Source organism: Triplophysa rosa, linkage group LG25 (genome assembly GCF_024868665.1).
Source record: "Triplophysa rosa linkage group LG25, Trosa_1v2, whole genome shotgun sequence".
NCBI classification, from domain to species: domain Eukaryota; kingdom Metazoa; phylum Chordata; class Actinopteri; order Cypriniformes; family Nemacheilidae; genus Triplophysa; species Triplophysa rosa.
The window spans coordinates 5942348-5956466 of NC_079914.1; the positions used below are offsets into that span (position 1 = coordinate 5942348).

Genomic DNA, 14119 nt, shown 5'->3' on the forward strand with positions numbered 1-14119 from the left:
TGGTTATAGGCCTACTCTCTGTGACTGCTATAAAACAAAGGCAAGCAGTAATTATTATTAGTTTTAAGGCTGTAAGTTAACTTTTTTTGCACATAGCACTGGTGCTAGAGAGGTTTAAAGTTTGGTAGCACAGGCAGAAATGTGCAAGTGTAGTTCACTATTAATTGGCAGATAACTGACAAAAGACATTCATGTTACATACAGATGGATAAATTAGGGCCATATTATTTTTAGATTACCTAAATTTGTTTTAATATTTCTAAGTTCTGTGTTTCTCCTTTTTTACTATACAATAGTGGTATATTTGACCACATAAATTACTGTAGTATACTATAGTATTTACTATAGTAAACTGCAGTAAAATTCTTACTATATTGTTTTTGAACTTAACTATAGTGTACAGTGTTTATCAATTTACTACAAGGGCACTTCAATTTTCAATAGCAAATACTATAGTACACTGCAGTATTTTTTGTCTGAGTGTTCAATTTAACGCGACTTTTATTTTGACGGGTCTTCGGGAAGACGCTTGAGTTTTTGTGTGTTTGCCGATATCTTCACTCAAACAGTAGAACGCTCGTAAAATAAACTCTCAGAGCAACTCTGGAGATGAAGTTCATGTGTTCATATCTTCATACAGTGCAGCGCAGATCAATCCTCGACCGTCACTCGTGTTGTATGTTAAACTGTGCACATAATTCACGCAGAACAGCTAGATGACATTTAAATAACAGGATTCCGCCATTTATTATTGTCACACACAAACAAACACGCAGCTCTGTCTAATGCACATATTCTTATTATTCTACATATGTCGCACTGTTTTTTTTCAAGTTACTTGTCCGGTCAGGCAAGTAAAATTCTCTCTTACTTGCCCATACAAAACATTCACTTGTCCCGGACAAGCGTTAATGTCAAGCCCTGCAATAAATGATCGCTCCATAATTTACCTGCATGGCGAGCTACACATCTTCACGTGTCCGTTTTGCCTTTTTCTAGCAGCCTCTGAAGGATACCGTATGTTCAGTATCTTCTTTACTGGCGAACAATTTACAGTCCTTTAATATGGAGGACTAAACCTGCAAAAATTATAAATAAATAAATGTATAAATAAATAAATATATAAACGAATAAATGTAATAATATGAAAATAAATACAGGAATGAATGGTTTGATAAAACAAAATAATTCGTTTTAGCTATTATTGATCTTAGCTTTAACTTTTCTTTTCATTTTTTAAATTGATTTATTATTTTTTGTGTCCATTTTTAATTATTTTTAATTATTATTATTTTTTATTTTTAGATTATTTTATTTATCATTTCCTTTTATTTTTACATTTATTTATTTATACGTTTATTTATTTTTATATTTATTTATTATCGCATGTATTTATTTCCACTTTTATTTATTTATTCTTGTATTTATTCTTACTTTTCTGTGTCTTGTATGATAATTAGATGGGTTGGTCTTGCCTACTATTGGTTCAGCGTAGATTGAAGCGTTTGATCGATTACTCTTGACTTGTTTTGGACTAACGTCACGTCACTCACTGATCGTTTGCTTCGTGTATAACGTTTATGGCGTGCGCACAATTAGCTAGAGAGTTACAGCATTTAGCCAATGAAGTCGATAACCATGCATCAAATGACTATGTGTCATTCAGATTAGATGCACTTATTGAGGATTTATTACAGATTGACGGAGAGATAAATGACAAAGTTCTTCAAAATCTGTGCGAGTCAGGGGGTGCTAAGGTGGTGACCAAGTTCCGGTTACAGGTCCTCTGCCAAAGAGGTGCATGAACGACCTCAGCAGATTCGTCGATTCTGAAAGCACAAGACGACTTGATATTAAGATGTCTAATAAACACAGACTTTCTTGTTACATGATTTTGACATTCTTGTTAAGATTGCAAATTATTGGTATGATCGCCCGTAACGGCTGAAGCGAGGTGAAAAAATAAATAAAGCGATTTGACACGGGATTCGTACCCATACAATAAAGCGAGGCAGCGTGTCACTACGGTAACAATCACACTAAGCTATTTCGCAATGCTAGCTGCTGCGGATCTTTGCAATAATATCAAGATGTCACACAACAATATGCAGCTGGATGAATCAAGGGAATATGCCCGTCTTAACTTGTGACCTCTGTGTTATTTATCTCTTATGGAATGTAGTTTACGAGTACCGTTTAGTAACCACGTCTTTTTAGAAGGAATGGTTTCCATTTGATGGCCCCTGTAGTGAAAGAACGATGCTCATTACTACCGTGTTAACTTGTGACTTAAGTTCACTATGTCTCAATTCATTTACATTATGTTACATCATGTTACATTAAATCTTTACGCTTTTTCTAACCGAAAGGCTGCTTATAACTATCACTTTGACAAAGCGTTAGCTTGCGACTTCGGTTTACAAGCTCATCTGTGTAGTTAAACCTTATTACATTTTGTGCTTTATGATTTTCACCAGTTGAACTGTAACACCACCATAGCACCCTCTGACTCGCACAGACTTTGAATGTGCTGCAAAGAGGCTAACAACCGAGGAAGAACTTTGTCATTTATCTCGCCGTCAATCTGTAATAAATCATCAATAAGTGCATCTAATCTGAATGACACATAGTCATTTGATGCATGGTTATCGACTTCATTGGCTAAATGCTGTAACTCTCTAGCTAATTGTGCGCCCGCCATAGTTACTTAACGTTATACACGAAGCAAACGATCAGTGAGTGACGTGACGTTAGTCCAAAACAAGTCAAGAGTAATCGATCAAACGCTTCAATCTACGCTGAACCAATAGTAGGCAAGACCAACCCATCTAATTATCATACAAGACACAGAAAAGTAAGAATAAATTCAAGAATAAATAAATAAAAGTGGAAATAAATACATGCGATAATAAATAAATATAAAAATAAATAAACGTATAAATAAATAAATGTAAAAATAAAAGGAAATGATAAATAAAATAATCTAAAAATTAAAAAAAAAAAAATTTAAATTATTAAAAATGGACACAAAAAAATAATAAATCAATTTAAAAAATGAAAAGAAAAGTTAAAGCTAAGATCAATAATAGCTAAAACGAATTATTTTGTTTTATCAAACCATTCATTCCTGTATTTATTTTCATATTATTACATTTATTCGTTTATATATTTATTTATTTATACATTTATTTATTTATAATTTTTGCAGGTTTAGTCCTCCATACTTTAAAACGGTGATTGGTTTCACCACAGATGATTGACAGTTCACCTCTAGCTAATGTGCAGAAAGCCTGTCCATTAATGCCCGTTTTTATTGGTGGACTAGCGTGAAGAGGCGTTACAGGTGTGGAGGCCCCGCCTCCAAGCTCAGAGCCGTGTCCCAGACCACTACTCCCACATTTTTAGCTGAGAGTTTTCAGCTTTGTGACAACATTTGAAACTAATCCAAGAGGGATGTTAAATTTAGGTTTATTTTTCTTAAGATGTACAATATCTCCACCCATAAGGGAACACGTTTTTAGTTTATCACAAACATTTAAACGGGAAAGAAATTGTATGAACATTACAGTCAACACACCTGACACACAACCAGTGTAACTTGATGTATTAGTACGTATTGTCCTAAATTCTTTACTCTGTGTCTTTTCCATTTTGTTTATGTTTGTTTGTAATGTAAGGGGCTGTAATGAATTAGCAAACTCAGTCTGAATTTGTATTGCAGACGATTTGTTTTATTTAAGTTTTAACAAGAGCTATTATCAAGATACACCATAAATGAACATAAAAAATATTACTATTAAAAAATATTAATATTACAGGATAACGTGTATTTTACAGAAATATTTAACATTGCAGTTTTACAAGGTAATTTATTACACGGCTCGTTGGAATGCTTGATTCTGATTGGCCAGTCGCGACATTTGCAGGTTCGCGTCGGGTCCTGATCACACTGTCTGGGCTTATTTCTGCGATAATAACCGGCTGCCTGTACATTATCCCGCTTATGGCTACTTGCCACATGGACATAAAATGTGAATTTGAAATATTTTATTAGCTCATTTTTACCGAATGCAGACCTTCCGCGAGGAAAAGCCGTTTACTTTCGGTTTTAAAGTAAGAAACGACATTCAAACGTCATGAACAGGCATTGGTTTAATCATTTGAAAATATAATATCATATATGTTATTAAAAGACATTTATAATTTATTTTTGTGTAATATTAAACTGCCCCTCTCAAAATTATTTAGTTTTATTAGTTTTGAGTGGTTGTTATTTGAAAATAACAACCCTTCCAATGTCGCAACTGGCCAATCAGAATCAAGCATTCAAATGAGCCGTGTAATAATCCCAGATAACAACATCTCAAAACTAATAACACATGGTAACTCGGATGCAGCAAATCATTTTGACAGGTTTTTTTGACAAATTAAATATAAATATGTCTTTTAAATATATGACATTATATTTACAAATGATTAAACCAAATTGCCTGTTCGTGACATTTGAATATCGTTTCTTACCTTAAAACCGCTATATAAAAAAGTAAACCGCTATTCCTTGCGGAAGGTCTGCATTCGGTAAAATGAGCTAATAAAATATTTCATATTTCATGTCCAGATTTTTCTTATGTGCCAAGTAGCCATGTAATAATAATATGATAATGTACAAGCAGCCGGCTGTTATCTCAAAATAAGCCCCTTCAGTGTGATACAAGACCCTCCACGATCACACTGTCGGGGCTTATTTCTGCATTTATCCCTTACTCAGAACACACAAAAAATTTGTTTACCATGGATGCAACTTTAAATAACCGTTTTTTGTTTTAGATACACAGTTAATTTAATAGACCTGGGTTATTCATTACATTGTTCCTTAATGCTGATGTGATCAGCAGTTTCAACATCCAATGATCTCGAGCTCTCTATAATGATAAACAAAAACACATTTTTATTTGCCTGTAACTCTCACAAAACAGCAGAATATCTATTTTATATATGTCAATTCAATATATGTGATACATTACCATAAATATATAATAATGTATGTCCAGTAAATGTCCAGTTAAAAATAACTGTTTATTTACCTTTGATGACATGGGGTGGTCTGACAGAGTCAGGATTTGTGGGTGTGTAGGTTTCTCTGCTTTCCGGTGACTTAACCTTCCATAGAAAGAAGTTTCTCGTGCGAAGGCCAATGTCTGGTGCATTCACAGCATTCAGAACAGCTGGATTTGATTTTAATATAGACTTCAGTGTGAATAATACGAATATCTGTATGCCCTTTGAGAATGGAAAGAAAATGTGTAATGAATATAGAAGCGCTGCATGTTTACAATCCATAAAGTTTAGCGATATGAGTTGAAATTAGCAACACGACTCTATTTTTAATAACAGGCTGGCTGATGGTCCTGTAGGGGTGCAACACATGAAGAAAACGGTTGGGAAACACTTCTCACACCTGTGTTGTGTTGCAGACACAGAAAACTATGCTCAGGATGAGGTTGAGAGTTTTTTCATGGGTGATGAGCATAATGTAGCCGGTGACCCAGGTCAGACCAAGCATCACAGCCAGAGAAAAGCTATTCAAAAGCTTCTTCCTCAGAGGAGTTTGTCGTGATCTAGAGGACAAGAGCACTTAAGCCTTTTTGGGTGACACCAACAAGATTGCTCAAGTATGAATTGGTTTAGGTACCTGTTTAAATTAGGGTTGGTCTTACAGATGTTGTGAGAGAAATGCAGCAACATTGCGGTGTTGGAGATGAGCATGATTACCAGAGGAAGCAGAAATGCCCAGAACATTGGCTTTCTCATATCAAACTGCTGTTTGTGGTTCAAAGAAGCCAGCCAGCAACTTTAGAAAAGAAGGGTTACAAGTGAACTAAGTACTGAGAACTTACATTAAAGAATAACATATTATGTTACTATAGTAGTGTCAAAAACCCTATATTTAGTACTTACAACTCTTCTTGTCGATAACCTAAAGGCTCATCCATTCTGTAAGTGAAACCCAATGAGATACCAACAATGATAGCTGGAAACCCTGAGACAAGATCATTTATATTGACAGTTATAATATATAGTACATGAACGTTTAGGCAGTATTCTTCTGAATGCAAATAGTTTCATCATTTACTCACCCTCATGTCATTTCAAACCTGTATGACTTTCTTTCTTCTGCAGAACATAAAAGAAGATATATGTTGGTAACCAAACAACATTGGCCCCCATTGACTTCCATTGTATGGACAAAATATCTTCTTTTGTTTCCGCAGAAAAAAAAAGAGTCACACATGTTTTGAAGGACATTAGGGTGAATAAATGATGACAAATTTTTGTTTTCTGTTGTAAAACCACCCCTTTACATTTTTCCTTACAATAAAAATACTCTAGCATTAGCTAGACACTATTTGGCTATTAAATATCTAAAAAATATGTTTTTTCAAATAAATTCAGGTTATATTAACTTTTAATGTCTCCTACCCCAGCCAAATGCTATGGACACCTTCAGAAACCATGGAGGTGGTCCAGAAATAGTCGCTTTGAAGAGGAGGAACACATGAATCCCATACAGAAAATTCCAAGTGAACGTGGCCAACAAAAAGTAATGAATCAAGGCTGTAAATATGGTGCAGGGACCCTCGTCTGAGTACCGCTTGTGATCTGACTCAGGAACTTTATTTTCTGCAAAAACATTTGCTTCTTTTGCATGTTGGACACGATTGTTTATGCCAAACATGAAGAGAAGGTAGAAAATCGTCATGCTCAAGCAGATGTTCACCGAAAGCAGGGTAGGGCTGCACCCTCGTGACTTCCTGTGCCGGAAAACATATGAATATATAAACTGCAGGTCAACTGGAAAAAAAATGCCTCAGTTTGTCTTAGTGATAGGGGCTGAAAAGTATAACAGCTCTGATTGTCAGCTGTATAAAACTTTGTTTTACCTGGTCGCAATTTGATAAACCACTGTGACAGCCAGACCCACTATAGACACAGAACAGCCGGTAACGCTGATCCAATGTAATGCTTCTGAATATCGATAGTTTGTATTGAAAGTCTGCAAAAGGACACTTTTTAAAACATTTCATTTTATTTAAGGCTTTTATACCAGTAAATCACTGCACTACTATACATAAATAATATACTACATAAATAATTTATCATATCAGCTACTAAACACGTTTTGTTGCTATTTGACCATTTTTTCTTGTTTCTTGTTTTTCTTGTTGTTCTTGTTTTTGTTTTGTTTCAACTCAAATAAGGTTGCTTTAATATTTTGAGTTAATTCAACTCAAAAATATTAGTTAACACAACGAGTTCGCATCAAATTCATTAAGTTTACTAATATTTTTAAGTTGAACTAACTTAAAATTTTAAGGCGACCAGGTTTCTGGCGAATCATTTTTTACAGTGAGCCAGAAAGTGAAAAGTGAAGCACATGGGATAGTTGGAAAGCATTGTAAGTAAAAGCATTTGAAAGCAAATCATTGTAAGTAAATTTATCCAGGTCTAAAAATATTTATGATGCATGTTGGTGGTTAAATTTGAAACTTGTATAATTTCAGTGTAACATTACATAGCTGTTTAGTTAGAGTTTCTGGACAATGCACATCAAAGTACATTAAATATTCTCTGATTAAGAAAAGCATTTTTTACAAAAGATTTTACTCATACAGTATACTTTCTATCTTTACAACTGTAGTCACTAATGGCCTTTTATCCCCTTATGGCTCAACTTACCCACTGACTCGGATCAACTTCCCTTACTCTCTTTTTATTGTGTTATCATGTTTTATGGAGTTTTATTGTGTTAGTTAGCTGAATTTTTTTAAGTTATTATTACTTACAAAAAACCCAGCTGCAGTTTGATTGATATTTATTTGAATGCACAATAAATAACATGATTTTTGAAAAAAAAAGGATTTTGCAAATTAACTCTTCATATATATAATAAATGAATGAATAAATGAATGAATGTGATTTTGTTGTAAATGTAAAGCTTACCATGAGGATGGCAAAGTTCAAATGATTTTCACGCCGATTAGATTTACAGCTGCACTGTACATGGCCCGAGAAGCTCTGTGTTTTCGTGCAGCCTTCTGTACTCCAGTCTTTTTTGGAGTAACTCCAAAACACACATGCAAAGTTGTGGAGGGACACCGTGGAATCATTCTGAAAGACAGTTAGATGAAATGTAAATAAATAAGGTCACCTTTGTCCATACTTTCACATTTCTTTTTTTAATGAGTGGATGCATGTAAATATTGTTAGCCAGTGAAATGTTTAATAAAAAACACCACCAATTGAAGGACTGCCCCAATTTCTTAGTCATTTTTTATGTCTGACAGGACTGTAATCGCCAATAGAAACATTTTTGATCAGAAGATTTTATGGAGTTTTCAGCTGTGTATAAGAACCTCATGTGTTTCTCCTAAATTGTTAGGAGAAATAAAAACAGAAACAAATGAGACAATTGTTCAAATACTAAAAGACCATGAAGATGCACAATAAATGTAGAGGTAAAATCATCTGAATTTGGATAGATTTGATGAGAAATGTTTCAGTTCATATTGAGATCTTCAACAATATTGACTTTTGACTAGCCATATTTAAGCTCAGTTTGTGACATTGTTGCAATCTCTTCTGAAACTTTAATGGAGACATTTGTGAGATTTCCTATTTCTCATGGAAAAATATCACACAGGATTTAAGCGAAAGTTTCTATTTGCTCTCCATTAAATCTCATTCATGTCGAGGAGAAATACTTAAGATATTGAAGAGCTCTCTTCTGGGGGCTGAAAAAGAAACTCACTCCAACAGTACAACAAAACTGATAAGGTTGGAAATTATTATCTATATATAAATACACACAGAGAGAAGATTGCTCACCAATGATATAACTGCAAACTGAAGCTCCATGTCTTGATATTTTGACAGTATAGGAGAGATCACTCTTCTCTTGGTATTCAGGGAAGATTTAAAGCTTTGTGACTGAAAAAAATGATCACTATCATAGAGAACAAACCCAGCAATTTGATCAAAACCTAGAGCGAGCGAGAGAGAAAGAGAGAGAGAGAGAGAGAGAGAGAGAGAGAGAGAGAGAGAGAGAGAGAGAGTGCTTTACTGACAAAATCCTGCCTTTTACTGCATGTACAACATCTGGTTATTAATATAGCTTTATTAACGTAATATCTACATTTTCAACAGAATGTTGTGTTTAAAATGTGTTTAAAAGATCTACCTTCATTGAATGTAATATTCATCTGCAGGTCAGCCTGATCTTTTGGAATAGGCAAATGCTCAGGCACAGACTCTAGAGGGAGTGTGGGTGTGTGTGTGTGTGTGTGTGTGTGTGTGAGAGAGAGAGAGAGAGAGAGAGAGAGAGAGAGAGAGAAACAAATTAGAATTTTATTGCATTACAATAATAAACATGTTGCACGACGTATGCAAACTCCATACAAAAAGACCATCTCCACTGCCACCCAAGAAAGAAAATGATATAAAAAGCTCCTTTTTATATTGTTATGAAAATAGGTCTTGCTTTCTTAACGTTAAGCAGAATATTGCATGTGGAAGAATTTTTTAAAACATTTTAATACCTTTATTAAATGCCATATTCATATGACTGTCAACATTACCTTTAGGAACATTCTGGCTCGAATTCAGTTTAATTCTGTCAGGTAAAAAAGTATCACTCTGTTCTGTAGATGAGAAAATAATCAGGAGATAACTTTTTACAAGTTACCGCAATAGCAAGTTAAAATGACAACCAATAGTAATGCCAATTGTGCAAGCACCACATTTTTTTTACAATGTAGGGGGTAAGGAATTCATTTTTACTTTACAATTTTTTACATTTTCACAATTACATTAAATTTAATTTGCCTATTTGTTTTTAGTCCTGGCTATATGGATATATTTACAGGTCACATATTAAAAGTATCAGCCAAAGTTTGTCTTAAATTGTTGTGTACTTGCCCTTAAACAAGGTTAACTGCACTTGTCGAATGGCAGTTGTCCCCTTGAAAGACTGCACTGCCAAATTTGGCTGCACCAGCAATGTATTCAAGTCCTCAAGCAATGAGACTTTTTGCAGAGTCTTTGTTAGTCTGCACAAACACAATACAAATTCAGATCTACGGTACACGCAAGCATAATGCTGGCACAGTGTTTATACGTTGTGAGATTTGTAAGAGAACATAGAGATGGGAATCATAAAGAATTTAACTCCTGAAAGGGATAGTTCACCCATTATTAAAATTCTTTCTTTATTCTGTTAAACATATCTTGAGAAATGTCTCAGTGGTTTTGTGTTCAATTGTATGCAAGTCAATTGGGGCCTTTATTGTTTAGTTTAGCAACATTTTTCAAAATATCTTCTTTTGTTTTTTTTCAAAACTATACTCTCAGAAGTACTTCTGAGAAAATAATTATCCCTAACTACAAAGAAAAACTTCACTGTTTGTTTATCCACATAAGTGTCGATACTATAAAATACAGGTAAATGCATTTTATTTATATAAGACAAGATTTTTAGTCTTTAAAAAGCCTTTTTCTAAAAGCTAAATCTTGAACATGGGGGTCGTCTTATCACCAGGCTCGTCTTATATTGGGAACAATACGGTAAAGAAAAATCAGTTGTTGAGCAAATACATAAAAATTACTTTCACTAGCATATACTTTTTCGCCATGGCACTGTATATTCATTGGTGCAATATTTTAACACAGTAATTGATACTGTTCATGATTCCCAGCCCTAGCGATGGAGTGTGTGTGACATTTTTAATACTCAGAAATAGCATCATGGTCGACGTTAGAGAACTGCACATGACTGGTGTTCATGAGCTGACTGACCACAGCTACTGTAGACACAGCAATATCCTGCACAACAAACAAAGAGCTTTAAAGGTTACAACCTGTATTTCTGGTGCTCAGAGGGCGATATTTATTTATTCATTTCTTACGCCATTCCAGCATCTATGGCTATATTAATGGCATGAACCATCCATACAGATGTTAGTCTACACAAGTTGGAGGAGGGACAATTTAGATTCTTCAATTAACCTAACCAACATGTTTTTGGTCTGTGGGAGGAAACCGGAATATCCGGAGTAAACCCACTCTGACACAGGGAGAACATTCAAACTCCACACAGAAATGTCTCCCGTCCCAGCCAGGGTTAAACCAGGGACCTTCTTGCTGTGAGACAACAGTGCCAACCACAGAGCCACTGTTCCATCCGTCATGTCTTTGGTGGGGCCAAAAAGTTGTGTATTGTACCTGGGATAGTCAAATTACCAAGTTTATCTATCTGTTTCATCTGAACCTTGGCAAATTAAGCAGACAAGGTTACACTGCAATGTGAGATCAAAATACCAATATGCAAACTACCTCCATGAAAACAAAACACAAAATACCATCCACATATAGAACAAATTTAAAGATAAGAACAAGTAAAACGTGCATTTTAAAATGCTGGATTGTTTTAACCTATGAATGGTAACATCAACCCAACATAGGTGTCACGGTCCCACCTTCTTGTTTATGAAATTCTAGTCGTGTGGTGGGATCGGGGCAGAGTCCTTAGGTTATGTGTGGAGAGAAACATATTGTTGTCCGTTTGACAATAATATACGTTCTCTCCAGTGTCTTGTCATTGGCCCCATTCCTCTCGTTTCCTTGTCATCTTCCCCTGAGTGTTTAATTACCCACACCTGCCCCTTGTCATTATCCCTCGTTTGTCTTACCTATATATACCCTCATGTTTCTTTGTCCTGTGTTCGGTCATTGTGTTTGCTATATGGTTTCATGTCGTGCTTATCGTCTTCTCTTGTTTGTGGTCCTGTTGTAGATTCCCCTGTCTCAGTCAAGTAAGTGTTCGGTTTAGTTTATATCTAGTGTTGTTTATCTCAGTTTAGTTTTAGTTATTCTACGTCCTGTTATTATCCTGTTGTGTTATTATACCCCATCGTGGGTCTTTGTTTTGTGTTTATTTTCTGTTAAATAAAGTATTTTGTTAACCCCTTCATCCCCGCTGCCTGCAATTGGGTTCTCCCTAGTGTTTTCTTGACAGAATGACCGAACCCAGTCGAACCCAGCAGGCGGCTCCCAAGGACGGCAAGGCGTCGTCTCCCCAATCCGGCCTGGCTCACTTGCTANTCCAGCCGGCCTTCCAGCCGGCGTCAAGCCATGTCCAGCCGGCCTTCCAGCCGGCGTCAAGCCATGTCCAGCCGGCCTTCCAGCCGGCGTCAAGCCATGTCCAGCCGGCCTTCCAGCCGGCGTCAAGCCATGTCCAGCCGGCCTTCCAGCCGGCGTCAAGCCATGTCCAGCCGGCCTTCCAGCCGGCGTCAAGCCATGTCCAGCCGGCCTTCCAGCCGGCGTCAAGCCATGTCCAGCCGGCCTTCCAGCCGGCGTCAAGCCATGTCCAGCCGGCCTTCCAGCCGGCGTCAAGCCATGTCCAGCCGGCCTTCCAGCCGGCGTCAAGCCATGTCCAGCCGGCCTTCCAGCCGGCGTCAAGCCATGTCCAGCCGGCCTTCCAGCCGGCGTCAAGCCATGTCCAGCCGGCCTTCCAGCCGGCGTCAAGCCATGTCCAGCCGGCCTTCCAGCCGGCGTCAAGCCATGTCCAGCCGGCCTTCCAGCCGGCGTCAAGCCATGTCCAGCCGGCCTTCCAGCCGGCGTCAAGCCATGTCCAGCCGGCCTTCCAGCCGGCGTCAAGCCATGTCCAGCCGGCCTTCCAGCCGGCGTCAAGCCATGTCCAGCCGGCCTTCCAGCCGGCGTCAAGCCATGTCCAGCCGGCCTTCCAGCCGGCGTCAAGCCATGTCCAGCCGGCCTTCCAGCCGGCGTCAAGCCATGTCCAGCCGGCCTTCCAGCCGGCGTCAAGCCATGTCCAGCCGGCCTTCCAGCCGGCGTCAAGCCATGTCCAGCCGGCCTTCCAGCCGGCGTCAAGCCATGTCCAGCCGGCCTTCCAGCCGGCGTCAAGCCATGTCCAGCCGGCCTTCCAGCCGGCGTCAAGCCATGTCCAGCCGGCCTTCCAGCCGGCGTCAAGCCATGTCCAGCCGGCCTTCCAGCCGGCGTCAAGCCATGTCCAGCCGGCCTTCCAGCCGGCGTCAAGCCATGTCCAGCCGGCCTTCCAGCCGGCGTCAAGCCATGTCCAGCCGGCCTTCCAGCCGGCGTCAAGCCATGTCCAGCCGGCCTTCCAGCCGGCGTCAAGCCATGTCCAGCCGGCCTTCCAGCCGGCGTCAAGCCATGTCCAGCCGGCCTTCCAGCCGGCGTCAAGCCATGTCCAGCCGGCCTTCCAGCCGGCGTCAAGCCATGTCCAGCCGGCCTTCCAGCCGGCGTCAAGCCATGTCCAGCCGGCCTTCCAGCCGGCGTCAAGCCATGTCCAGCCGGCCTTCCAGCCGGCGTCAAGCCATGTCCAGCCGGCCTTCCAGCCGGCGTCAAGCCATGTCCAGCCGGCCTTCCAGCCGGCGTCAAGCCATGTCCAGCCGGCCTTCCAGCCGGCGTCAAGCCCTGTCCAGCCGGCCCCTGGGAAACTGCCAGGGCCAAAGACTGTCCCCTCCAGGACTCCCCCTAAGTCCCCCAGGACTCCGCGCCCTCAGGCGCAGCCGGGGACTGGGACTTTTCCCCACCCCTATGGACTGCCCCCTATGGGCTCTTGTTTGGTTCCTCCCCCCCTCCCATGTTTGTTATTTTTGATGTCCCACCCAAGTCCTGTTGTTGTCTTGTCATGTTTGCCCTTGATTTTGTTTTCTTTGTTTTGCCTTGTCCTGTCTGTCTCCCAGTCTGTCATGTCTTGTTTGTCAACCCCTTGGTAAACACCTGGAGGTGTTCATTAAGGGGGGGGCTCTGTCACGGTCCCTCCGTCTTGTTTATGAAATTCTAGTCGTGTGGTGGGATCGGGGCGGAGTCCTTAGGTTATGTGTGGAGAGAAACATATTATTGTCCGTTTGACAATAATATACGTTCTCTCCAGTGTCTTGTCATTGGCCCCATTCCTCTCGTTTCCTTGTCATCTTCCCCTGAGTGTTTAATTACCTACACCTGCCCCGTGTCATTATCCCTCGTTTGTCTCTCTCTATAAATACCCTCTTGTTTCTTTGTCTTGTGTTCGTGGATTACGTGT

The 14119-nt window shown here is 39.1% G+C and overlaps 1 protein-coding gene across 1 annotated transcript; it reads right to left on the bottom strand.

The window, feature by feature from the left end:
* Positions 1 to 4625: 4625 nt before the first annotated feature.
* Positions 4626 to 9693, bottom strand: adgrg7.1 (adhesion G protein-coupled receptor G7, tandem duplicate 1). Its single transcript, XM_057326460.1, has 11 exons — positions 9636 to 9693; positions 9239 to 9310; positions 8887 to 9041; positions 8002 to 8169; positions 6942 to 7054; positions 6481 to 6812; positions 5959 to 6040; positions 5693 to 5851; positions 5459 to 5618; positions 5085 to 5280; positions 4626 to 4922 (listed from the first exon to the last, which is right to left on the bottom strand). Exons 2-11 carry the CDS (start codon positions 9258 to 9260, stop codon positions 4855 to 4857), a joined length of 1455 nt encoding a protein of 484 aa, XP_057182443.1. The 5' UTR covers positions 9261 to 9310; positions 9636 to 9693; the 3' UTR covers positions 4626 to 4854.
* Between the last annotated feature and the right edge of the window lie 4426 nt (positions 9694 to 14119).